Source organism: Parasteatoda tepidariorum, chromosome 3 (genome assembly GCF_043381705.1).
Source record: "Parasteatoda tepidariorum isolate YZ-2023 chromosome 3, CAS_Ptep_4.0, whole genome shotgun sequence".
NCBI classification, from domain to species: domain Eukaryota; kingdom Metazoa; phylum Arthropoda; class Arachnida; order Araneae; family Theridiidae; genus Parasteatoda; species Parasteatoda tepidariorum.
In genome coordinates, this window is record NC_092206.1 from 26,051,061 (window position 1) to 26,062,027 (window position 10,967).

General features: G+C 28.2%; 1 protein-coding gene across 1 annotated transcript; it reads left to right on the top strand.

Moving 5' to 3' along the window:
* Positions 1 to 1,123: 1,123 nt before the first annotated feature.
* On the top strand, positions 1,124 to 10,726 carry LOC107444594 (boophilin-H2-like). Its single transcript, XM_016058804.3, has 5 exons — positions 1,124 to 1,250; positions 2,507 to 2,662; positions 4,408 to 4,593; positions 9,451 to 9,627; positions 10,529 to 10,726. The coding sequence occupies exons 1-5, from the start codon at positions 1,202 to 1,204 to the stop codon at positions 10,531 to 10,533; spliced, it is 573 nt and encodes a 190-aa protein (XP_015914290.1). The 5' UTR covers positions 1,124 to 1,201; the 3' UTR covers positions 10,534 to 10,726.
* Positions 10,727 to 10,967: the final 241 nt, after the last annotated feature.

Genomic DNA, 10,967 nt, shown 5'->3' on the forward strand with positions numbered 1-10,967 from the left:
AATATCAGTATATGTGCCGAAGAAAACCAGATTTCTACGATCATTGAATGTGTTTATTAATTTACAATCTCAAAATATCAGTATATGTGCCGAAGAAAACCAGATTTCTACGATCATTGANCTGAACTTTTTAAAATAAAGTATTTATCGTGTCATTTTCACCAACTAGCAAAACATTTTTATAAGTTTAAAATGGTATTTTTTTAATATAATAACCAAGAAAGTTTTTTTTGAACTATGTTTATGAACGGAAATAATGTGTTAATTACGTAAAGTTTGAAGGATAATAGCCAGAAAAAGTCTAACTTATTTTTACAAGAGAAAGATGCAAAGTTATCATATCTTTGCTCGCGATCTCCGAGATCTGTAGACACAGTGACGTCATGAGGAGGGAAATCGTAGCTTCAGCTCTAAGAGCGGAGTGAACTAGCCCTTGTATTCTCTTTAGCCCTGGTCTCACCCCACTATCCGGTCCTATCCCATTTTCCCCTTATTGTATTGTTAATGAAAAATACAGGTTGGTACTTTATTTACGTCGCACTGGAGCTGCTCAATGGGCTATTGTCGACGGTCTGGGAAACATCCCTGAGGATGATCCGGAGACATGCCATCGCAATTTTGATCCTCTGCAGAGGGGATGGCTCCCCTGCTTCGGTAGCCCGATGACCTGAGCGCGAAGGCGAGCACTTTTCAGTTTAAAGAGACCGATATCGCTCACACTCGGTCCTCTAATCGAAGTGATCCCCCATTCGCTTACTGACAGCAGCCAGTGGTCTACTAGGAACCATGTCTTTAAGATAAGTCCACTGTGGGACATGAAAAATGTAGAGGAAAACATTAGTGTTTTTAAAGGTTGTCTTTAGGTTTAATTGACCAAAAAGTGTCTTAAGGTACAACACTGTTCCCTGATATATTGTTGTAATGCATAAATTAATGAAAAATGCATAAATATTATTATGCCTTCAGAATTTAGTGAAATAAAATCAACATTTTAGAATTAATTTATTTAAAATTTTTACCAAATACTTCATGCACCAGATGTTATCCCTGATACCGAAGTATTGGAACATGTGTTGATTTTCCAATTATATAGATAACGTGAATGAAAAAGATTACGATTGTGATAATTAAAACAGATGCATAATATTTAAAGAGCAATAAAACGATTTTACTTTTTTTCCTGCATAGAAATCGGGCGAAAATGCATTTATTCATACTGGTTGGTTTAGTTATCGGGGCATTAGCCAACGGTAAGTAATTTAATAAGTTTTTAGCAAAATTGAATTAAATGTAAAATATAAACATATTATCAATTTCAGGCGTGAGTTTATTTTTTACATCATGAATTTCTTTGTACTTTTTCCTTATACTCTTTTCTTTTCACTCTTACTGGTTTGATAATTTCAGAATAAAATTAACAGTTTTTTTCTTTAAATCTTTGAATGTTTTCGAATATTCAATTTTTTTATTTCCTTCTACCTATCATTCTTTTATTTTATTCGATCCTTTAATAAGTAAATAAAAACTATTTTTAATTAAACTATTTTTACATAAAAAATTAAAAAAAGCAGTGGGGCAGATAAGAAAAAAACGGAATGATTACGTACTTAATTCGCACCAATGGAAGCCAATTTACAAAAACATACTTGTTTATTAGATAATGAGTATGCTAATGAAAAAACAAAATCAAATTAAAAAATAAATTCAAAAGAAAATATTAAATCTTCCACCTCTGAAATCTGAACTAAAATAGTGGTAAATCAAAAATGATTAAGCAGTAAGTTTATAAAAATTTACGCAAGTAAAGTACTTAAACTACAGTATTTTGTTGATTTTATGGCATATAGATATTAGATAAACAAATAAATTATTTCAAGAACTCAAAATACAATATAAAAATCAAACACTAAAAAAAGTAAGAGACAAACAGGTGTTCCAGCATTGAAAAAGGTTCGTTTGTCTACAAAATGGTTGCATGAAATTAAATTTTTTTATTAGAACTTTCTAGATTGTTTTCTGAGTTTTTTCTTTTAATAAATAATGTAATTTCCTAAAATATAATTAGTTTCACATTCATCGATAAAATATCTTAAATTATTAGAATTACCGAATTAAGACACGGAGAGAAATTTGTAGACTTAAGATTTGCTGTATGCAGTTATTATTAACGAACTATTCTCTGAATTTCTTGAAATTAAATTACTTAGCAATTTAAGCATTGTTTCAATTTTGAAGTAATTAAACTCCTATGATTATATAGTTATTAATATAATGAGGTAATAAAAAAATTCGGAGAGTGTGAAACCATAAACTTTGATTTTTCACAAAAAGTATATTTTTAATCAGTTTAAAGAAATAAAATGCAACTGAAATATTAGATAAAAGACAATTGGAATGGAATTCACAAACTGTAACTGTAAAAAATAGTTCATAAGATTTCGAAAATGAGTAAAAGGTCAAAAGTAATTTAACTTTTAATTTAATTTTGAAATATTTTGTTACATAGATGAAAAGAATTGTGTGGAGTTACCTGAACCAGGATTTTGCAGAGGAAAATTTGCGTCCTACTACTACGATGCAAACGAAGATGATTGCGTTGAAGGATGTGGACAAAATGGTAACAGCTACGTTACCTATGACGAATGCAAAAGCGCCTGTATAGGTAAGTTTACACCACAGGCTTATGAACTAATTAATCCAAAAAATGACCTTCAATTTTAAAAACCAAAAGAGATAGAAACAGACTGTTCGCTACATTCTGTTTGGGAAACAACGAAAATAAATCCTTACGTAACACGTAACTTCACGTGTTAGCGCTGATTTCCAGCTGACGTTGTGTAACGTCGACCTGTCCTAAGAAGCCAGACCTTACAAGTATTGTAATTATGAGTAAATTTTTTTTGTTACAATTTTTTAAAAACGAATTTAATTAATATTAAGGACCCATGTTTTCTCAATGCTCCTGACTATTAGGACCCTATTTTGTAAATTGGGGCCAATTCTATATTTCAAGGGTCCAAATGTCTAAAGCATCGAAACTTTTTTTCAGAGAAAGTACATATTTTCTTATCTTGTAATATCGTCAGCACAAGCTAATTAGCATCTTTATTTAAGATTTATCGCGTTCAGGAAACTCTAATTGATCACCCTTGAGAAAAATTTTTCTTTGTATTTTGGATGAAATAAGCACAAGATTATGAGGCTTCAAAGGATATCATGTCTAAGGAAAGGATATGAGGCCTAAAGTATGTTATATCTGTGAGATCTAGCCAAATGTATATGTAGATCTAGCCAAATGTAGGTGTATCTAGCCAAATGTAAATGTATCTAGCCAAATGTATGATAAAAATACGCGTTATTTTTTCTTCTTCTTCTTCTTCTTGTGACGCTATTAGTTAAGAGTTAAAAAACTAACGAAAAAGAAAATATTTGTCTCACTTTTACTCAACATCTAAAGAAGCCGCTTCCCGCTGTTGTGTACAGAGATGTCTAAGCTGAAGTCACTTCACTAATCTGCCCACCAGAAATCTATGAATGATCACTCAGTTACAGTTAGCAACCAATAAGAATACGTTTCTATTGGAATGGGATTATGAACCATCTAATAAGAATGATGCAAACGATAATTGATTTATTTATTTTTCTAGAGTGATATTGTTCAGCTTCTAGCTTGGACATCTCTACAGTACATCTCATAGCTTAGCTTCTAGCTTGGATATTATGACTGACACTTCCTTCATTACGTAAGATAACTCATTACGCAATGGAGATGGTTGAATCTCTTTCCGGAGTATAAAAATGGAGGCGAATGATTATATTGAAAACCAAACAAATAAGAATGATGCAAACGATAATTGATTTAATTATTTCACTAGAGTGATATAGTTCAGCTTATAGCTTGGACATCTCTACAGTACATCTCATAGTTTAGCTTCTAGCTTGGATATTATGACTGCCACTTCCTTCATTACGTAAGATAACTCATTACGCAATGGAGATGGTTGAATCTCTTTCCGGAGTATAAAAATGGAGGCAAATGATTATATTGAAAACCAAACAAATAAGAATGATGCAAACGATAATTGATTTAATTATTTCACTAGAGTGATATAGTTCAGCTTATAGCTTGGACATCTCTACAGTACATCTCATAGTTTAGCTTCTAGCTTGGATATTATGACTGCCACTTCCTTCATTACGTAAGATAACTCATTACGCAATGGAGCTGGTTGAATCTCTTTCCTGAGTATAAAAATTGAGCCAAATGGTTATATTGAGAACCAAACATCCATCGCGCGTTATTTATTCTTGATTTAGAAAAATTTATTGCTTTTTTTCTATTTTTTATAAATTAAACATTTTGTTCTTGTATTCATTCTTATGATCGCTTGTTCGAAATCTCTTCAGATTCCAAATCTTGGGGATCAGATGTATGCAACTTACCTTTTGAACCCGGAACTGGTTCTGACAATCTGAAGAGGTTCGGTTTTAACAATGCATTAGGTGAATGCACACGATTTGTATACACTGGAGAAGGTGGGAATGGAAACAACTTCGAAAGTTTGGAAGAATGCCGTGGAGTATGTGGAAAGGGTAAGTGCTTTGAGACTGCTTAAAACTTTGAGAACTTTAATATAGGACTAGTGCTAACTAATCAGAGTATTAGTTATACTTCGATTACATTGTAATATTTTTAAAGTTGTCATTTTCAAAGGACTAAACAATGACGCCTATTGCTTACGACTGGTATAACGGGTGCACCAAAATGGCGGACTTAATCACACTACGCGCAGTAAGTAAAGGGTTCATAAATAGAGGATATTGAATGAGAATTAACTAAAGGTTAATGGATATACAAAATATTTTTTTATTCATATTAATAACTAAATATATTATAAAAATTTAAAATATTGTCGTAGGTCATTACTTTTTAAAATATTGGCGTTAATTTTTTCAATTTAGCGGAGGTAAATTGTATCGTATTTCTAATGTGTAAAGCACATTACAAACGAAGAGGTTAGGGTAAAAATTACAGACATTTTAATGAATTTCACTAAGACACTTTAATCGTGCAAGTTGAATCGTTAATAACATAATATATGAAAAGCCTTAAAATATTTAAACATTTATTGTCTCAGCAGAACTCTTTATCCAAAGGATATTTCTTAATTAGACTCATTGTCGTCTAAAAAAAGATTAAAATAAGTATTAAATTTGAAAGACGTTTAACAAGCATTTGAAAATAACATAAGATGCTAAGCATAAATTAAAAACACAAGTGATGTGCCACTTAAATCATAAATATTAAAAATGTATTGAATTCTAAGAGGCAATTCGATGCTGTCGTTATTCCCCTAACAAATCTAGTTGCGTTTCGTAATTCAGATCAGTGTGCGGTGCAAATCAACAGACTCTCAAAAAACAATTATAGTTTCCATATTAATTTGTTTTAAAGTAAATAATCTTTTCAACTCCAGTACTCACTTTCGTAAAATTAAAATCATAGAAATTCAGATGATTTATGAATGAAATATGTCTTTTCACACAACATTTTCAAAATGAATTCCATTTTAATACAATTAAAATTACGTAGTATATAGTTTTCAATCATATAATTAAAACAATTATATTCATCAAATAATATCTTAATCTTTGTGTTATTCGATCTAATTAAATCTTAAGAAGAGAAAATCAAATCCATATTCAAGGATAAAATATAAAGAGATCTTATAAAGTAATGTCTATAATTCAAAGCCACATATGTCGATAAAATTCAAAGAGTTTTAGAAAGAAATAACTCGAACATTTTAAAATGATAATTCTGTTATTCTCATATCTAGAAGGTTAAGGGCAAAGAGCTTAAAAAAGAATCAAAGGCATTAAAATAGCTTATAGCTTGCAAAGAGGGCCAAATCAGAAAATAATTTAAAGGTAGAAATCGAAACTAAAATAAAAATTAAAGTAAAAGTCACAAAAGAATAATTAATAAATGAATATTTAATTAAATAAATGAATATTTAATTAAACNAAATGACACATTAATGATTAATTTACTGGCACGTGCTGCCAAATCAGAAAATAATTTAAAGGTAGAAATCGAAACTAAAAATTAAAATAAAAGTCAGAAAAGAATAATAAATAAATGAATATTTAATTAAATAAATGAATATTTAATTAAACAAATAAAGAAATGGAGAGAAAATATGTGATGAACAATATCACAATAAGCATAATATGAAATTTAAATCCCTGTATATTAAAGTATAATAAATCATTTGTTTTAAAAAAAAGTATGATTACCTAATAGAATAAACTACAGGAAAAGATCATTTTCTCGGAAAGTTTTTTCAATTCATTGTCATTATTTTAATGGTTAAATAAGAAAAATTAACGGAAAATTTTCCTTGAACTTCTTCCGGCTTAGTCTTGTAAACAATGCCAAATCTTGATGGATTTCATGTGAGATTAAGTGAAATAAAATGAAGTCTTTGATACTTTTTTGTACTGCAATCGGAGTTATTTCTTGTCTTAGTATAAAATGCGGTAAGAGTATATGTTTCATTTATTTCGACGGTGGCTTTACTTTTAAAAAAAACTTTGGTGCGTTACGGTTATTAGTCATCAGATTTATTTTTTACTTCATTTACAATTAATTATATTATTATTTCTGTTTGAATCATTTATTATCTGATGATTAAATTAATTTAATGATTACAAAAACATACCTAAATATTGCTTTATTAATATAAATGTCCGATGGGAAAAAATTAAATATCAAATGCTTTTGGATATGAGTGTTTTTACCATTTTTTATGATAAGAAAATTTGTTATTTTCCATTTTCCTATTTAAAATTATACTACTCCTTTGTATTTAATAATGCTTTCCAACAAGTTATTTTAAATACCTTATTTTTTATAAAAATAATGTTTAATGTTGATATCTGAAATCATCTGTTCAAGTTTTATAAAATAAAAATATCATACTTTTTTACTCTATCTTGTTTTTATCAATAAAAAATCAATTCAAAATCAAATACTTAAACACTCTTAGAAAAATCTATTCATCATGAACTGTTATTTAGGAATGTGATGTTCTTACACATTGTCTTCTTATACTTCTTTAATTTTACCAGTTACTTAATTAAGCATTCTTACTTCCGCTTTTTTTTCAAGTTGATGCCCATTTTGAACCTATAAGCTTATATCTCTATGCAAGCTATAAGCTAATCTTCCCATCTTGATATCTTCAAGGTTTGTGCTTCAAATTCAACTCTTTCTAGAATTGTTTAAAAAAAATCATAATCAAATTAAAAAAAAATTAAATTTAACCAAATATTATTTTAAAGCATTTCATTTTTATCTTCCTTATTTTATGCAATCAAATAAGCACAAAGTATCATATTGGATTGGGTGTGTAGTTTTTAGTACTTCTTCAATCAAATAGAATACCACTTTCAAATTACGTCACATACCCGTTATATTTTTCATCAAAAAATGGAACTCATCTAATCATAGTCATCATCTAAACACAGATACCCTTCTATTTATAGATAAATCTAAGAAATTTCAAGAAAGAACTTATTTGAAATCTATCTAACAGACATTCCCGTTTGTTTATTTTCACGAAAATTTCAAGCATAAAATTGGGAGATATCAAGATGGGAAGATTAGCTTATAGCTTGCATAGAGAAATAAATTTATTGTTGCAAAAGGAATGCTAACATAAATAAAAAAAATAAAAAAAGGGAGTAAAAGTTCTTAATTGAGTAAAGGAAAAAATAAAAGAATTGGAAGGAGGGAATGCGTGGTGAACAACATCACAAGTTACACTGCGCAAATTAAAAAAGGACAACTCTGAATAACTTCTGTCGAATAGTCCCTGAGAAATCAAATTTAAAAATTCAATTTCTCAAGAACTATTCGACCTATTTCGTTAAATGTTGTATGTTTCTATGTAAAATTACATATATATTTATGATATATTATGATATATATTTATGATGTTAAACTTGTAAAATTTACAGTTCAAAATTTTCTCGACTATTCTTAAATAAAATAATAAAAAAAATAATAAATATTAATTGTAAGTAATTTTTCGCATAAAATTATCTTTGGATAAACGAATTTTATAATTCTGCACAAAAATATTTTGATTCGCTTAAAAAGTTCTGGAGATATGGTGAAATACGCAAAAAGTGAAATTAGCATTAACCCTTTATAACTCAACAACTCTGATTTAAGAAATATTTACGCGGATGTTAGAATACATCATATTAAGCGTGTAAAAAATAATGAAAAACTTAAGGCCTTAAAATTAAAAATTTATTGATAAAAAGCATTTGTTGAACATCTCCAATATCGTGAAAAATAGCTCAAAAATTCCAATATATTTAAAACTTCATGGGAAAAATTTTGAAATTGTTGTTTTTATGGTAACAAGGTCTCACACCACATTTTTCAATCCCTCCTTAGCCAAATATACAATCATGGAGATTGTTGTAAAAAAAATTATATATCCTGCAATTATGTCGTGGAACAATCCTGGCTAAACGCATTATAATATTGGCAGCTGCACCAAGACTTGGTTCCCCCGAGTTTGCAATATTTTCTTTACCTGAACTTAGTTCGATTTTATAGGTAAATCCACCTCATTATAGGACTGGATTTTCATGTATGTTGCAGATATGTAACGCGGTGATACAAAGGGTTAAGGGAAATTACTTTGAACCACTCTCCTTAACAAACTGTTAGCTAGCAAACCATATTTCCCAGATTACGGCTACTCCCTATAATTTGGTGGTTATTAATCTATATCCCTCGAGAAAAAGGTAATTATTCAGAGAGAGTGCATTTTCGTGTTTGATTTTATTACTTAAAATATCGTCTGTAATTATTAATTAGCATATTGAGATCATTCCTTCGTACCATTAGGATTGAATCCTGGAACATGAAGATCGGATCATTAGATCAACAGTTATTCTCAGTGGTCCTTTTTATTTATTTATTTATTATTTATTCATTTATTATTTTTTTATTTATTCCTTCTTTCCTTACTTATTTATTATTATTTTTTTATTATTATTTATTTATTTATTATTTGTTTATTAAGTTATTTTTTTATTATTTATTTATTATTTATTTATTTATTTATTATTTATTTATTAATTTATTTATTATAAGTATTTTTGCTCATTGCACATTGAATCATAATGTGAGTCTGAGTATCTTGAAAATCTTTGAGAAGCATTAGAATATGGTTCAATTTAGCTATTCATATTAGGTTTACAGAATAAATGTAAGATTTGATAGTTCAACATGTTTGAAAGTTTTTAACAGTGTATTAGTACTTAGCTTCCAGTAAATCTTATAGACGAGTGTGTTACGAATATTTTATTGTCTTATTTACTGTAAGAATTAACTTTAACATTAAATTCCAACTTTTACTTCAGCTGAGCATCTTCCATCAGCGTGCCAACAGGAGAAAGAAGTTGGAGAATGCAGAGCCGCTGTTCCCAGGTATTTCTACAACCAAGAAACTGGAGAATGTGAATTCTTTATTTATGGAGGATGCAACGGCAATTCAAATAATTTCAACACCAAAGACGACTGTGAAGACGTCTGCAAAGGTTGAGAACTCTCTTCATAATATGATTTCAGTTTATTAAAAAGAAATATTGTTGTTCTTAGTACAATTCTCTTGTGTTCCTTTTCAAACCGAAGGAAAATCGTTGTGATATTTTAGCTTTTGTCAGAATTTTTGTTTTGATCTAATTCCGTGACTTCGTATTAAATAGTTGTAAAAAAGTAAAATTTTCAAGCAATCTTTTAAAAACTTTCGCAAATTTTTTTAATAAGAGGATAAGAAATTTCTTTAATTTCTTTTTATTTATTTTTCTTTAAAAGAAATTTTTAAACAAATTCTATTCGGAGAAATGACACATTAATGATTAATTTACTGGCACGTGCTGATTTCAAATTATCAAACAATTTCAGAAAAGAAAGAATTTCGACGCTATTGTAATTACTATTATTACTATTATTATTTTAGTCGTTACTATTTAGTATTACTATTATTATTTTAGTCGATAAATAATCAATATTCTGAGAAATGAAATAAATTTATTATTCATTAGCTGTAAAAATAATTTTTTAACAATACAACGGACGGATGATTTTGACTTGAATGATTTTGTCGACGCCTTTATTTTTCCACTGTAAGGAATTAAGTAAAAGTAGTTTAAAAAAGCATGTCAAATAATTTGAATTTTATCTCCACGACTTTAGAAACTACTAACTACAAAATCTGAGGTTTGATTGGACAGATTAGGAAGTAAATGCTCTTTGTAAAATAAAAATATTTTAAATGATAATTTATTTAAAAAAAAAAAAAAACTTTCATTACCACGGTAAAATATTTTCAAGAAATGGTCTAGTGCTAATTTGTCATATAATTTTACAAGGTATTATTCAATTTATATTTTTTATCTTTTAATGTTTAACTATAATGATGTAAACATTTTCTTTTAGCTTAAATTGTCGACATTTTTTCAAGAGGATTTTCAAGATTTGGATCACGGATAACAACTGAAGTTCCACTAAGTGCCCGATATGAAATTCCTGTAATTGAATTTTTAAATATTTGATCTATTACGAAGTTCTATTTTTAATTTAAATTGTAACATAAGATGAAAATCTGATCATTTAATAAATGGAATTTGAGGTTGGTTTTTGTATTGGATGATTTGAAACAATGCTTACAAGCATTTTAATCATTATTTAATCCGTGCTAAGCATTTTCACTATAAGACACAATTGAATCAAATGCAGTGAATTTGAGAAAATTAAAAAAAAATTAATAAAATAAAAATAGATAAAAACAAATTACTTTAATAAAAAAAAGTAAAACAGCAAAGTGATATATTAAATCGATTTTTAAGGAAATGAAGAAATTTTTTTATAGAATTAT

Bases quoted from the DNA above. Each gene is read 5' to 3' on its own strand.
- LOC107444594 (XM_016058804.3), top strand. From the start codon at position 1,202: ATGCATTTATTCATACTGGTTGGTTTAGTTATCGGGGCATTAGCCAAC. The intron at 1,251-2,506 runs GTAAGTAATTTA...TTTGTTACATAG, and splicing joins TATCGGGGCATTAGCCAACG to ATGAAAAGAATTGTGTGGAG. The intron at 2,663-4,407 runs GTAAGTTTACAC...AAATCTCTTCAG, and splicing joins ATGCAAAAGCGCCTGTATAG to ATTCCAAATCTTGGGGATCA.